Raw genomic sequence first — 17,058 nt, 5'->3', positions numbered from 1 at the left:
CTCAAAAATGACTTGACCGATTTTTTTCAAATTCATACCCTGTATAGTTATTCATCAGGTCTATCAACTGGCATGAGTCTCCTTTCTGGGAAACTAATAGGGTTTCACCCCATCCTTGAGAAACGGACCTTCTAACCTCCTTCTCGTGCATGAGCTAGGTAGGTAGAGCAGTTCATAAAAAGAACACATAGACGAGATATTTTATCTGTAGAACAGCTGTTTTGACGACTTTTAAAAAAAATAATCGAATTTCACAATAATTTACACAAAGTAAAAAGTACTCTGAAAACAATATATATACACATATACAGAAGTCTGATCGTAGTTTCAAATATGTTGCCGCCAATCGTCATTATGTTATTCCCCTGAATTATTCTTGTTTAAGAATGGGGCTTACAGTTCAATGAGCAAGGAAAGTTGTGTGAGTGTACCACACCAGATTTTTCCATTAGTAGTAGTTAGCTTTGTATATTGTGTGTAATAAGCATTTAGCATATTGCCAACAAGTTATGGTTTATCTATTATCCTGTTATCTATTGTAAAGTAAAGGCATAGAGAAACAATAGCATAAGTAGATATCCCATGGTATAGGGCGTTTATGTCGCAACTTTTACTGTTATCTCAAGCTGATAGTCCACGTAGTTCTTTCCTGTGAAGCTTTATGATGCTGGTAGTCTCTCATATTGTGCCGTTCATACACTCTTACCCGGTCAAAACAGTAAAAATCGACAATAATCGACAGTAATCGGCTTGAGATAACAGTAAAAGTTGCGACATAAACGCCCTATACCATGAGATATCTACTTACGCTATTGTTTCTCTATGGTAAAGGTTCTCACGCTTGCCTGTATTTCGTTTGCTCCTCTGTAGTTCGTAAGCTATTTTTGGGAGCTGTTTTTACAGAATAAGCAAAGGCTATTTTTCTCAGATGAGTTGGTACAATATCAAAAAGGCTACTTATATTTGTCACACAAATGTCTATAAATTTCAATTCCTATAAAGTTATGTTTTTAATCAAAGGTCAGAGCTAATGGAATGAGTTTCGTTGCGCAAATTGAAAACAAAAACACAAATGTTGGTGACTCTACATAAATGTTGATGTTTTTTCATTTTAAAAGGGGAGGATAACATACACTAATACAAGATTTCAATAACGAATTTTAAGTAAAGAATTATGACGAAAACCACACATCAATATGAAAATATGATTAGAGACATAAAAAATGAAAACTTTAACGTGTAAATAAAAGAATAAATCGGTTTAGTTTTTGAACGTTGACGTCTTTGGTCTTTGAACGTTGCTTGTTTTGAGTTATTATTTCAATCATTATTGTGTTACATGCAGTTTTACACTTTTCAGTATTTTTCCCGTTTCAGAGTTTTTCTAATTTGAAGTTGAACAATGGAAGATAAAAGATATTTTGAAAGTGTATTTTCAAGTGATAAACAAACAATAGACTTCAAAATTGAACCATCTTCAAGCCCGGTGAAAATTTCAGACAAACCAGCTGAAACACTGAAAACAAGCTTGGAGTGTCTCGAGAAAAGAAGTCAATTATTGGAAAAAATATTTGCTGATATGCCTACTCATCGTAATTTGAACACATATGAAAGCTCTGATATTGTGGATGGTGTTGAAGCGGTTTCTGCTGTGATCAATGAAACTGTGGCTGAAAAGGAACGTGAACTGTCCCCAGACCTGTGCTCGTACCGATCACATAGACGGAAATCAAGAAAACTAAGCAGAATGGAAACTAAGGCGAGTACTTGATAAGTTTTATAGTTTTGTTCAATCATTACTTTAAATATGTAATAGATCCTTTGATCATTTTGGGGGGGGGGGGGAAAGGAGCACTTTCAAATTTGGTAACAGATAATGTAATTTTGAGGATATATTTTTCACGGTACTCCATTGTTGATTAAATAAGATTTTTTATGAAAATTAGATTTCAATTTCTAAATAATGACTAAATTTGAGTTATTTCAAGCCATTTTTGGAAAATTTAATGACTATAGCCTACTCGAAAATTCATATTTTGAAAATATTTCTATGTACAGTAACGTGAGGTATTTCTTAAAAATTTCATGGATTCAAGTTACCAAATGTGAAATGATCTGTTTGAAAAGTTTTGAACTTTAGGCGCTTATTCTCAAAAATTAACAATTGAATTTTTTTCCTGAGATAATCGTTTTATTCTGATATAGCATGCAAATCGATAAACTTTGAAAACTGTCACCAGGAGAAGGTTTCTACACATCAGTTTAAAGCTGTTTAAAAAACTGGTGTGTCTTTTGATTGCTTGCATCAGGCTGTGAATTTGGCGACAGATTATTGTTGTTATTATTCATTGTATAATGTTACCTACTAGGTTTCATATTACCTCTTCAAATAAGATTGTTCTTTTGGACCTAGTTTCAATAATATATGCAGTTCATACAATAGGAATGATGCAGTTCAATTCTACTCACATCTACACTGTTACTTGGCTTCATTCAGGGTCAGCTTTAACATTCAGAGTATAATTTTTCAATAGTTCGAAACTTAATATTTTCATTTCAAAATAGAATCGATTGATACGCTTTAAATGTGAATCCTAATCTTTAAATATTGCAGATGGAAGATCACGATGCTCTCGTGATTGAACCAGTCTTGTCACAGGAGACTCCTGAGGTCTTCAGTTGTGCTGTCATCAATGAAACTGTGGATGAAAGGAAACGTGATTTGTCATCATATCGACCTCACAGACGAAAGTCAAATAAACCGAAGAAAATAGAAACTAAGGTGAGAATTTCATGAGTTTTCTTTTCTCGTTCAATCATTACTTTACTTATGTAGTGTATCCTTTGATTTTTAGCGGCCGGCGTAGTATAGAACTACAGCCGTTAAGTTCTGCCTGGTCGTGAGTTCAAATTTCGCCGGTCGGTATGGAAGTCTTATCAATCGCCCATGCACAAATCTAATCAAATTTATTGCTTTACAAAAACATTTTCAAATACAGATTACAAAATATTTGAGTGCTGGTGGCGAGTAACAAAACAAAAAACGATAATATTACTTTCAATAGAAAATTTTTATAGTAAAATGGTAGGCTAATCTGAAATATTATAACAATGCAATTTGATCAAGGTGAAAGTGGGGAAAATCTATATTTATATCATATGTAAGTCTGATGGCAATACTTGAAAAGAAAAAATCAAATTGTGTTGTTAATTAGGTGATTTAATCCATTTCTTAATACTTGATTCAAGGCCGTTTGTACAGTCAAAGCCTAAACTGAATTTAATCATCTCAAACTAAAATGAGCAACATTAATTACGAACGAGAATTGATATGAATTTAATCCAGTTCAAAATGAAATTGAGTTTAAACTGGCACTGGTTAAATGGCACTTGAGTGATGTTATCTCATTTTGAAATAAAATTGAAATCTTGGATAATAATAGGTTGATCAATTTATTCGCTACATAGGGGAACTGTCTATGACATCAATTGTAACAGCAACATTCTATTAGGGATATGAAAGTTGGGCTATGCTATGCTCACTACTGCCTTTATCCCGTTTACGCATATTGCTGGTTTAGATAACCAAATTCGGGCGTTTACTCTTGGCCCAGCTTAAACGGTGTTTACTGGCTTCAGATACTATGAGCATACGAATTCACGTTTAAAACTTGAGATTGAACCATTGATGTGCTGGGGTAGTTCAATCTGAGCTGGTGCATACGGCAATAAAAATAGTTATGTTGAATAACAGGCAGTATTTATTGGAATGAAAGCATTAATGTTATTGACCGAGAGTAGTGAGGTCTATGTTTTAACTCGACGGGATTTGTTTCTATATATGTATGTTACACATCTTCAGCCAAACGCGGCAACATATTTGCATGAAATTTGACAGTAATATTTCCTTATACAGGGTGTTTCAGAAGTAGTGTCGAACATTTTAGGGTATTGTTCCTGGATGATAGCTATCCTTGAAATATTGATAAAATTTGCTAACTTTTTTGTCTCTTGTAAATTTTCTGTAAAGTGAACGGTTTTCGTGAAATTTGCAATCAAAAATTTTAAATGGCTGCCATTTAGAAAATTCACATCGAAAAGTTTTATTTTATTTTTTTAAAGTCGAGTCTTTATAACATAAATATCCATGCCGAATTTCAGATCAATACATCATTTCGTTCTTGATATAAAAATTCGTAAGTGAAAAAACAAAATGGCAGCTATAAGGATAACCGCTGTGTTTTGGACACTTAAAATACGTTATTTGTAGTCTCCTATCATCCAGGAACAATACCGGAAAATGTTCGACACTACTTCTGAAACACTGAATAAAAGTACGAAACACTGTATAAACACTACTTCTGTATAAAAGTGAAATGGTACTGATTCATTCACTCACTCACTCATTCATAATTAACAGAACTAAAAATCTACTGGTCCATATTCGTTAAAATTTGGAAGGGAGGCTCAGTTGGCCATCTAGAGGCGCACGAAGAACGGATTTGAAAAACCCCAAAGATACGCTCAAAATTGCGTTACTCCAGCTTTTATTTGCGTTTTCTCAGCTATTTCATTCAAGAATCAATTGACGAAAAAAGCTCAAATTTGGCATACAGACTCAGCTGAGGTATAAAAATTGAAAGGAATGCCCAAGTTCTGCCCAACATCGGCGGTTTTTCAGCATTTTTCCGCGTTTTCTAGGCCTCCTCAAGAACTAATTGACAGATCATGTTAAGATTCATGTCACATGAATCATGTTAAAATTCGATGCGTAAGTTCAGTAAGGGTCTGGAAATTTTGTCTTAAGAGGTCTTCAGAATTACGCCAAAGATACGCCCAGGATAGAATCATAGTTTTACTGCGTTGTTCTAAAATTCCTTAGCGTTTTTTTGCGTTTTCTCACATCTTCCAAGTAATTGGAAGAAAATATTCAAATTTGTTGTCCAGCGAGGGTCTAGGAAATTTGTTTTGAGAGTTGAATGTTCTATTAAAAGGGCTTGATAATAACTCAAAATAAGCGCCTAAAATCTGCGTTTTTCTGCTTTTTCAATAACAGATTGACAGAAAACGTTCAAAATTCGTACAGAGGTTAACTAGGGTCTAGAAATTTTTCGATGAGAGGACTTCAATATTTCGTCAGATACGCTCAAAATCGGCGTCTTTCTGAATATTCCAGCTTTTTCATTATATTATAGGCCTAGACGCAAATTGTTTAAATTTGTTACACAGGTCCTTCCAATATTTTGGGGGGGGGGGGGTTTGAGTAGGCCCAAGTTTTTCCTGGATTTTCAGGGATAAAACTCGGAAGTGTGAACACTAAAGTGTACAGAGGGTTAGGATAAGTATTTGTGGTGCTAAATTAGAGGGTTTCTCTTCATAAGTTGTTTCATTGAGTTTTCAACGCATTTTTCTACATTTACTCAATTCATACTTGAGAGGGTTAGATATTAATGTTCCTCAAGGAATTCTTCTAGGACAATTTCTTTACCTAATCTATACCAGTGATATCCTCAACAGAAAAACTACAGAAGATCCATTAACAAAATTGAAGATTTGACTAGAAAGTGGAGAATGAAACTAATGCTCGGTTGCAGAGTCTGCACACAGAGTCTGTACTTTTTTCCGTACGTGCTTCTATTCAACCAATGTCTTGGAATCAGGGAAAGTTTCAATAGACATCACTGTGAACAGACCTAAAAGACCTCACATAAAATGGATAAACAACATGGCGACTCTTGGCTTTTGGTGAGATTTCTCACCATATTTAGCGATTTGGAGGTTAGAAACAACTTTTAAAGCGTAGAAACACGGAAAATTCCAACTTCATGCTTTGACAATTATTCTAGTATTAGACAGAAATTCCATCCAACATAAGTTGATAATTGTTATAATAATTGGTTTTTAATAATCATATATGACATAATTATTATCATTTAATTAGAATTATATAAAAATTCTATTATATTGGTTGAGCACCTACAAGAAATGAGGCAACAATAATATGGGTTGTGGGTAGCTCGTTAGAAAATATTTATAAATATTTACTTGTTAGTAAATACTATAATATATTTATATTATACTTATTTAATAATTATTCATTATTTTTATATACTCGGTAAAGATAATTCATTCATATTATTTATTCTTTAATGATTGATTCATACAATAAGTACATTATCACATACATTATCATACAGATGATAGGGAGAGAAAAAATTATTTACTTATGTACACATATTTTTTCGTAAACATCTTTCAAAAAAATCTACCACAACCTCTAAAATGCATTTTGCGCGAGTAGATATTGGATTTAACAGCACGACTTCGGGCCTTTTACTTGACTGGCTGTTTTTAGCTATTGAAGACATAAATAAGCTCCTTCTGACGACTGTGCAAAGAAATCATTTGTCTAATCGGTCGTTTTTAGTTGTATGTGAGCTATATGTTGACGTCTGTGCAACGGAAAGTGGAGTCATGGCTTCGTAAATGAGTTAACTGGCTGTTTTTAACTTTATGTGACGACTCTGCTACCGGGCATAAATGAAACAAAGTTAACTCACGTCAACATCACCAATAAGAAGGATCTGCTCATACCAATAACCATCAACAACCATATGTACCATATGCGAATGATGCCAAGTATCGAGGTATGACCTTGGACGCAAAGCTTCGCTGGAAGGCCCATGTCAAGAAGATGAGAGAAGAGCTTGGAATCTAATATAATAATTTGTATTGGCTGATTGGTAAAAACTCCAACTTTTCAATCCAAAACAAAGTAGTTTGTAGATATTAAAGCATGGACGTATGGTATACAACTTTGGGGGTGTACCAAAGACTGCAACATCAATGTCATACAATGATTCCAAAACAAGGCGCTGAGGAACATTGTGGATGCTCCTTGGTATGCCAAGAACAGCGATCTTCATAGAGACCTGCACGTTGACCTGGCGTCCACCGAGATCCAGAGGCATGCGGAGAGGCACAAGGTGCGACTGCACCAGCATGACAACATCGAGGCGATCCAGCTGTTGGACAATGGAGGGTGGTGCAGAGGCTCAAAAGGAGGAAACCGTTTGAACTAGTGCTTGTTCAAGTAGTGTCTAGTGAAAGTGCAGAGCAGTGATTGAGTGAATATAGTGCAATCAATAAGTGTACATATTTATTAAATAAACAATATCAGTAAGAGTTTCTAAATAGATCTTCGCTCTTTAATTTTTCAAGTAGTATGTTAGGATAGAAAAAATTGGCTCATTAGTCTCTAGAATAGTTGGCTATAGTATTGACAATAAAATGAAAAAAAAAATCAATTCTTGAATCATTCAAAGTGAAAAGTTCATTTTTTATCCCTGTGTCAAATCTCCAAATTATCTCAGTATCATTCCATAATTATGAATTTTATTTCAATATGTAAAATATATTTACTCAATCCATAATAGGATGACTCATATTATGCTTAGTACTGGAGAGTGCGTATAGTAATAGCAAAGTATGGAGCTTTGCCTTTTCCTTCTATATCATCCTAAAACTGTGAAATTTCAAAAAATCTTTCTTCGACGTACAATTCAAGAAGGAATATTCCTCTCAAATTCATGAAAATCTGTTGCTGCGTTTGGCTGAAAATGTGTAAAAACATGCTTACAAACAAAAGAAAATCCCGTCGAGTTAAAACGTAGACCTCACTACGCTCGGTCAATAACATAAATGCTTTCCTTCCAATCAATGCTGCCAGTTTAACAACATAACATTTTCATTGACGTATGCACCAGCTCGGATTAAACTACCCCAAACCCATCAATGGTTCAAACTTGAGTTTTAAGCGTGAATTCGTATGCTCATAGCATCTGAAACCAGTAAACGCCCAAATTTGGGTATTTAAACCAGCAATTTGCGTAAACGCGATGAAGCCAGTAGCGAGCATAACCCAACTCTCATGCTCCTAATTGAATAGAATGTTGCTGACACATTATCACAAACTATTTTAAATAATAATAATCTACAATATATTGAGGTTTTCATACTTTGAGTTTATTTCATGATCGATGAGATCATGGCTATAACTACTTCGCGCCACGATCTTCAGAAGTCTTCATAAATGTAGTGAGATCCAATTCATCAACTCCTCATAAATAGCATCAATGCTTCTCTTCCAATCAATGCTTACAGTTCAAAGTGAATCTCAAAACATAACTTTTTGAAGATCTTTGGAAATAATTTGTTATTGTGAACATTCTATTCTCCCATATGTATTTGAACTTCATAAATACTCACTAAATCATCTGATCAAAGCCAAAATTGTCAATGTTTACGTTTTGTTTCTGTATTTTGATTGGATACATATGGAATCAGATCATCTAACTCATAGTTGTGCTTCAATAAATAAAGTCGTTCAAACTAAACGTTCAATTCGTTTCTGTTAAGTATACCGATAAGTAGTTTAAACGGCGTTCAAGTTTAAGCATGTTTACTCTAGACGAGTTTTAAAGCAACGTTTTATGTGCATATGACTCTTATATACGACAGCTCTAGTTAGTGGCTAGTAGCCCGACTTTAAAAAACGCTGTGCTACAGGGTTTTGAACAAATTGTTACTTTATTACTTTTTTAGAGTTGAGTGCCTAAAGTTGAAATAATTCAACTTCAAATTTGGTAACAGAAGAATTCATAGAATTTTGAGGATACATTCAAAACTTCAAATCCAAACCTATTTCCATTTTCACACAACATACACGATACAGTATAGTGAGAATGAACTATTTTTATACACAATATCAACTATTTAATGAATTTAAAAAAGTAAAACTTGCTTAGTCCATCCTAAAACTAAATTTAACAATACTAGCAAAACAAAAATGAAAAGGAAAAACAAGTTCAGGAATACCTAGAAATGCCATATCACCATTAGAAAAGAAAAAAACGAAAAAAACAACACTTGCTACGAAACATCTTTGAACAGAGTAATTATTCAAAAACCAGATTAAAACAATATTTATACATATATCGTATCATATGATAAATTGTGACATAATAAAAAACAATAGAAATACTAGAATATTGTAATCTGCTGTAATCTGCTATGGTTATTGTATTCACTTGAGGTATCGACAGAAACCTTTATTCTTGGAAAAAGTTATCACATATCCATTTATTCGATATTTTACTATTTTGACAATGAACTAGAAATTCTTAAGGTACCGTGTTAATTAACTTGGAGCTCATATAATTAGGCTGTCTCCGAACTATACTCCGGTTGCTGTGATATACTTTGTATTTACGTTAGGTCTGAATGAATAAAATGGCATGTCAGATTCCTCAAAGTGCTGTATATAGTCATTAATGTATTTTATCAACATTATATATATATAATTACCTCAATTATATTGATCAAAATCAAGACATGACATCAAAATCTTTAAATACCTGCTGTGTTGGATAGTCTCTCTGGGTTTGCGGAGTATAGTTTCAATTACACCCTTCTGTGTTATAAATATACTATTTAGTTGAGAATCATACGTTCCTCCCCATACTGTGATTCTATATGTATTGATTCAACTAAAGCAAAGTAAACAACTTTTATTTGCTTTCTGTCCAGTATTTTATTAATTTTATAGGACATATAATTTATGAATTCATTTTTTTTAATGATGAAGTTTATGTGCCATCTTAGGCACTCATCAATAATAACACCTAAATATCTAATAGAATTCACATTCTCAAAGAAAGGACAGTTGTAGTCAGAACTAATGATTGTAATTTGTTTCCTTGAAGCTAATTCATCACATTGAGTATGTAGTTCTAATTTCAAAGACATGAGTGGTTTACCAACAACATTTGCTGAGAAAGTTATACAGAGTGGGTGAAAAGTCCGAGAACGGCTTAATATCTCATACACAAAGGTAATTTGACGGTGGGTGTGATGTTGATCCTAATCAAATTGAAAATTTTACTTTACTATGAGTATAAAAATCTGGTCCGCCATCTTGGATCCGCCATATTGAATGCAACTATATTTTTTTAAATAGGAAGGTGGTCATGCGATACATGATTTCGATACGAAATTTCAAGAAAAAATGAATGGCGAAAACCGCATATCGATATCTCGAACCGTTTTACTGAGGTTCGAGCTAAGTGTCTGCTGGTCCAGCCAGTTCTTTATTAATAATAATAATAATAATAATAATAATAATAATAATGCTTTATTTTCATTTTGATTTTACAATAATATCTTATAACATAATAAGTCTTAGCATCTGAAGCTTGGCTTTCGCCGTCAGCTCGAGTTGAGTTTAATTCTCATTTAAACATTATAGCGCCATTGTGAATAAATAGATATAAATAGATACATGTTACACAACTACACTGTATTAACTACAATAAACATAAATACAAAAATACAATAATACTATATTAATTCATTATCTGCCGATTTTTTATAAATTAACAGGAAAAATATCTTCACTAACTGTAACCCTATGATGAGAGAGTCCCCTCCTCTCTTTCCTTTTCTGCATGATTCAATTTTTTTTTCTTTTGTATTCTTTATAGAAATCTTCAGAGAAGTAATTAATCCACATCATTCATGGCCTCTTTTATTAATTCTTGAAAAGTTTTGTGAAAGTTGAACCTATAAATGGATAAACAATAATAAATCTTTGAAAGTTATTCTCTTTAGATTGAATGTCAATTTTTCTCCTTAATAATTGAAATTCTCTATCAGGAACCAACGATAATTCCACGCGCACTTGCAGAATTCAACTAGCCCTCGCCAATTTCCGCCGTTAACAACTTCTATGTATTCAACTTCTGATAGAACTGAACTACCCAGCCACTTTCTTCTCCATTCTCTCAGTACCAAGCACCTTGCAACAAAATGAAAAGTATTCTCTCTTTCACCTGAATTACACATTGAACATGTTCCACTCCTACCCTCTATCCATGGTCTATCATTCAAGTATAGCATTTCTCCTCTCACTTTCATTATCCACCCTATATCTGACAATGAAAACTCCTCCTTCAGGTAACCTTCATCCTCCAAGTTCACACTTCTAAGTTTGTTATATATCACATGATATCGAGCTGAATTCGCTGCAGTTTTGAATTCCTCCTTATGTTTAATCGCCGTTAACTCACAAACCTTATTTAATTCATTCTTCCAATTAGCCAAATTGTCCAGACTTAGGTTAATGTCGGCATTCAATCCTTGTGTTATATCAAGCCAGCTCTTGTACCAAAATATTCTTCTTTTGACAACTTCAACTGCTAACAGTTTTGGTAAACGCCAGTCCTGCATTGTCATCACCTTGTTTATATAATTAAAGTGCAATCGAAGCGTATATTCAAATAGCGGAGGCTCTCCTGTTTCTAGAAATAAGACGTAGCTGGGCGTATTGTAGGGTAAGTGAAATAGTCTTTTGATGAAGAAACGCCACAATTTTTCCACCTGTTCATATCTTCTGTATCCCCAAACCTGAGAAGCATACACCATGATTGCCCTCGACACTGCTCTGTACAAAATCCACTTAGCAGTCAACGGAATCTTTTTATTACTTATCAATTGCTCCCATCCTGAATTTAGACCCGCTTTAGCGCTACTCAATTTTTCCTCAAGGTGTGGATGCATATTTAGTGAGGGTGTCAGCAATACTCCCAAATACTTATATTCATTTACTTTCTCTATTCTTTTTCCCTCAAAAAACCATTTCTCCTGCCTTCCTTGCCTTCCACCTTTTCTAAAAACCATTACTTTAGATTTGTTCAGGTTCACTCTAAGATTCCACCGTTTGCAGTAAACCTCTAGACTGACAATCATATCTTGTAATTCTCTTTCCGACTCAGCCAGCAACACAATGTCATCTGCATACATGAGTAGTTTTATACGAAGGTTGCCCACTCTTGCTCCTCCTCCCAATTCACCCTCCAAATCATTAATAAAAAGAGAGAATAGAAGCGGGCTCATCTGACAGCCCTGTTTCAAGCCTACTCCTGCGCTGAACTCCTCCGACAGGCCCTTCTCACTCCATACTCGCGCCTTGGTTCCATCATTTCCGCAATAAATATTGCGGAGCATATTTATGAACTTCGTTGATATCCCCATGCAAGAAAGCTTATAGAAAAGCGCTCGCCTGTCTACTGTATCAAAAGCGGCCGAGAAGTCGACGTAGAAACAGAAGAGTTTACCTCGTTTTCTACTAATTTTCAGATTGACTATCGATATTAAATTGAATAATTATCCACCGTAGAATACCCCTTCCTGAAGCCAGCCTGATACTCGTTCAATATTTTATTTGTTTGAACCCACTCCTCTAGTCTAATCAATAGATTTCCTGCGAAAAGCTTTGCAATGGCATCTATGAAGGCTATACCTCTGTAATTCATTGTTAGATTTACATCTCCTTTTTTGTGTAGAGGGAAAACTATCGATACTTGAAATGAATTTGGAACATTTGCAGTTCTGTAAATATTATTGAAAATTCTCGTGATTCTTCCAAACAATTCCTCGGTGCCATTCTTATAAAATTCATAAGGTATGCCGTCCAGTCCTGCTGCTTTATTATTCTTTGCTTTTCGCAAGAGTACTTTCAATTCATCCACTTCAAAATCTCTGTCTAGGATATCATTGCAAACCAACGGCTCTGCGTACAGAACTGGATCGGTGCTAACTGGTGGATTCAATAAGCTCTTAAAATGTTTGATCCAATCATCTGCGTTTATGCTGTTTGTTATTCGCCTGACGGATTTTTTAAAGAGTCTTATCGCATTCCAGAACTTCTTCGTATCATACGCATTTTTTAGCTCTTCATAAATATTCGCAAGATGCATTTCTCTTTTGGTTTGACATAACTTCCTGTACTTCTTTTTTTCTTCAATATACATATCTTTCACCGTTGCCGCGTTACCCTTTCTAAATAGATTCAAAAGACCAAACATCTTATCTCGAGCTCTTCTACAGTCGTTATCAAACCAGGGTTGTCTGAATTTAGTACGACCTTGACCGTGAACAAACGTTGAACAAGCTGCCTTCTCTATACAATCGCAAACCTCTCTTATCGCCATCTGATTATCGCCATCATCCTCATAATTGACTGTTTCTGATTCTCTCAATTTTGCTGTTAGTTTATCTTTATAAAACCGTTCATCATTCCTACTCCATATAAGCTTTTTTGGCAAGGTCTCACAGTCGTTATTCTCGTTGCCTAGTACTTCATTTCTGAGTTGTAAGCCTAATGGCATGTGGTCTGAATATGATTTTTCTATTACTTCGAAATCATTCACGAATTTCAGCAAATTTCCCGCCACTGCAACCAAATCATTCACTGCAACTCCCATGCCTCCAATAAACGTTAATTCACCTAGCTTATCACTAGGCGTTCGCCCATTGAGTACAATCAAGTTATAATCATCACATAGTTCTAAAAACCTCCGACCCCTGTTGTTCCACTCTTTATCTTTCGAAACTCTCCTGTATGCAAACCACTTATTATCCATAGGTAAACTTTCATCATTAATTAACTGCATTTCTCCAATACGTACATTCATATCCCCTATCAGTATAATATTGGACACTACATTGGAATACATAAAGTTCATCAAGCTCATAAAATCATCATTCCAGTAATTACAGTTTAAGTAAATAGGCAACAAGTTTATTTCTACCTGAAAAAGAGAATTAATATTTACAACTAAATAACTATTTATACATTTAAAAGTGAGTTTTTTACAGTGCATTGACAGTTTATTTATTCCCAACATCATTCCTCCACTAGCTCTACCAAATTGTGATTGTCTTATTGCGCCTTGCCACCTTAACTCAAAGTTATGGAAAACATTTTCATAATAAGTAACATCTTTATCCTCAACAAAAGTCTCAGCAAGGCAGATCACATCAAATCCGCTCAAAAATGACAAGAAACCTAATTCATTTATTTTTGATTTGAGTCCACAAATATTATAATACAAGATTTGCGTCACCTGTGTGCGAGTGCTGCTCTCCTCTCCACATGAAACGGTTTCGCTCGAACGCTGACAGCGGGCCTCCCCCTATGCATTCACTTCGTTGCTTTCGAGAATCTTCTTGATTATTGGCTTGAAATCGTGCTTGGCCAATTCGCTCAGCTTGCCGGCACCGTCTTCTTTTCCGCAGCGGAGTCCTTCTTCCAACGACCACCAGAATGAACGTCCTTCCAGCCAGAGCTGGTCACCTCTCAGGAAGCACTTCAGTTGGCTGTTATTCTTTAGTAATTCCTTTCTCAATGCGAGAAGCTTGCTTCTTTTCTTTCTGGTCGCAAGAGAGAAGTCCTTTTGAACACTAAACTTGGTACCCTTCAGCTTGTTGACATGTTTAAATATATTTTCCAAATCCTGGTCTGAAGGAATATGAGCGATTATTGCTGCATTGTCCTTTCGTGGGCCGAGAATATGAGCTCTATTCACTTGCACCTGCCTGTCACATCTGAGCACATTTGAGCAAAAGTTCATCACTTCCACACGACAGTCAGTATCACCCTGGAACTTGAGACCCCTGAATATTAGATTATTTCGGCGAGAACGATCTTCATAATTGTCCAGCCTACGATTAATATGACTATTCACTTCTTTCAAGCGTTTAATGTCTTTTTTAAGCTGAATATTTTCCTCCTTTAGCTCAGTGATCAATGATTTAATCCCCAAAATATCGTCCTTGGATGCCAAAGCACTAAATTTTTCGTCGAACAGTTTTTTCATTATAGCCTCAATGTTTAACACTAACTCGTCATTCCGAGAATCACACCCTTTTTTTGCAGTCTGCTTTTCCGATTCCGGCGACTCACGCTCACGTTTTTCACCTCTCGATTGTGATGAAATGAATTTGTCCATCGTAATAAATTATTATTACTAGAATAAATACTCAAGTAACAAATAAAGAAACACTTTCGTTCAATTAACACAACGATTGAAAATTCACTTGTTCTAACCAAACTTTCCGAACTACCGAGAATTATCTTTGTGATAACGGAGCAACAAAAACAACGTCTGCTCTGTTCGACTGCCGAAACTCAACCACCGCCAGTTCTTTATTAAAAACAAATCATTTTCCGCATTTGCAAAAACTTTTTCTCAGTTGACATCTGAAAAAATGACTGCAGTGTCATCAGCGAAAGAATAAATTTCACCATTTTTCATCCTTTCCAACATCTATCGCTTGATTAATGAGTTCCAGAGTTTCTTTTTATCAACACCACATTCAGATATTTTCTTTGATTTTAGCTGTTTCTATGGTCATGTTCAATGTATTTCTGTATCTTTTATATTCTCCCTTCAATCGTATATTAAATGGATCCTGTAATTTTTTGAACATTTTATCTCTTTTTAAAATGGAATTTATAAGACGAGGTGCTATGGTTTCAGGGGTTTCTTTTTGTGAGAGATTTGTTCTTTATGGATGATAGTTCTATGTAACTAAGTAATTTTTACACAAAGCTATCAACAAGTTCATCAATTTTTAACTCTTCAATAAACTTGCTAATGTATAACCATCTCCAATTATCATTTAAAAGGTGTTTATTTTATATTTTATAATTTACTTTTGTGATATTGATCTCTTTATCTTTTGTCTTATTCAGATTTTGTCTCTAATTCCCCATATCCCAAATGTAATGTTACAGAGAAATGATCAGTAATCGTAGTTTTCAGTATATTTCCAATATTATGCTGAAAGTTTATTATTAACTTTTTTAAAAATATATTATCTAAACAGCTTTGAGCTCTAGTATAGCTATTTATCAACAATTCGAATCCGTTTCCATTCAAAATGCTCAGATAATCCTGAACTAAGCTATTATCTCTAAGAATATCTATGTTGATATCTCCTGCTATACAGACATCAATTGCAGGTGGAATATTTTTTATAAACTTTTCTAAACTAAGAGTTTGTAGACATTTGTAGATGTTACTATTTTGTGATTTATAAATCCCAATCACACGCATTGTCACATTATCAATCATTCTATCAATTCCTATACAATTTGATTCATCGATATTGCAATCTATAACTTGAAGCAGGTTTATTTATTGATTTGTAACACTCAATGTTTCAACAAAAAGGAATTTCCTCAGTAATCCAGGTCTCTGTCAATATTACAACATCATATTCTGTTACCATGTTATTCAATACATAACTTAGGCCTACTTTATTATGATTTTTTCTTAAACTTCGAATATTGGTCACGAATATATTAAAGAAAATACGCAAGGTGAATGGAATCTCAGGTGAATAACTCCGATAATCCTCTATCTCATTTGTTTCATTATTATAATAATCTAAAAGCTTCAATTCTTGACATAAATAATTCGATATAAAGCAAAAGTAAAATAAAATGAATTATAATAAAAAATACAATCAAACTATAAGAGAGAAAAAAAAGTGGAATGATATATTTCTTTGATACAACTGTATCCTACACTCACTAGCATCATTTTTATCCTCTACGAGCATCTATCTCCAAATAAATCATCCTCTTAACGGACCAGTTGAATATATATTAGTTTGAATATCAATCATACATACAAAAGTTCCTTATAAATACCAAAAAGGAAGTCGCCGATAGAGAGAAAATACCGGTTCAAGTATTAACTGATAATTGGCAAAGTAACTGACTAAGCCATAATCAATAGTAATTCAATTTCAATATCAACTACTAATAACAGAAGTAACTAAAGTATCAATAACTAATATCATTATTCACGATACTGTTGATTAAATAAGGTTATTTCATGGAAATTTTATTTTTTAAGATAGTTATTCAATTCTTAAAACTAACTCGTTTTCAGTTATTCTGTGTAATTTTTTTGAAAATGGAATAACATACTCAAAAATTAATAAATTAATTTAACATTTTAAGGCGTTGCATCCTTCAGGCTGCTAGCTCTTTCTAGTCTCGGGTTTGAAAAACCTTAAATGTGAATCCTCTTGTTGCAGAAGGAAAATCACAGTGTTCCTGTGATTGAAACAGTCTTGTCACAGGAGACTTCTGACGTGACTCCCGAGGTCCTGTTTCCTGCATCGAGATCACAGGAGACTCCACAA

General features: G+C 34.2%; 1 protein-coding gene across 4 annotated transcripts in view; it reads left to right on the top strand.

The window, feature by feature from the left end:
- The window catches only part of LOC111062039, a 63,781-nt gene that overhangs the window by 10,513 nt on the left and 36,210 nt on the right, over nt 1-17,058 (top strand). For 2 of the 4 annotated variants that reach the window (XM_039441325.1, XM_039441323.1), the window contains exons 2-4: nt 1,378-1,759; nt 2,615-2,782; nt 16,951-17,058. In XM_039441325.1, coding sequence (XP_039297259.1) covers nt 1,403-1,759; nt 2,615-2,782; nt 16,951-17,058 — 633 coding nt within the window. In that variant the 5' untranslated portion in view covers nt 1,378-1,402. Of the gene's footprint in view, nt 1-1,371; nt 1,760-2,614; nt 2,783-16,950 lie in introns of all 4 variants that reach the window. The other 2 variants (XM_039441324.1, XM_039441326.1) reach the window with 2 other exon arrangements.

Source organism: Nilaparvata lugens, chromosome X (genome assembly GCF_014356525.2).
Source record: "Nilaparvata lugens isolate BPH chromosome X, ASM1435652v1, whole genome shotgun sequence".
Taxonomy (NCBI): Eukaryota; Metazoa; Arthropoda; class Insecta; order Hemiptera; family Delphacidae; genus Nilaparvata; species Nilaparvata lugens.
The sequence above is the reverse complement of the archived record's forward strand: the minus strand, read 5'-3'. Positions and strand labels throughout refer to the sequence as shown.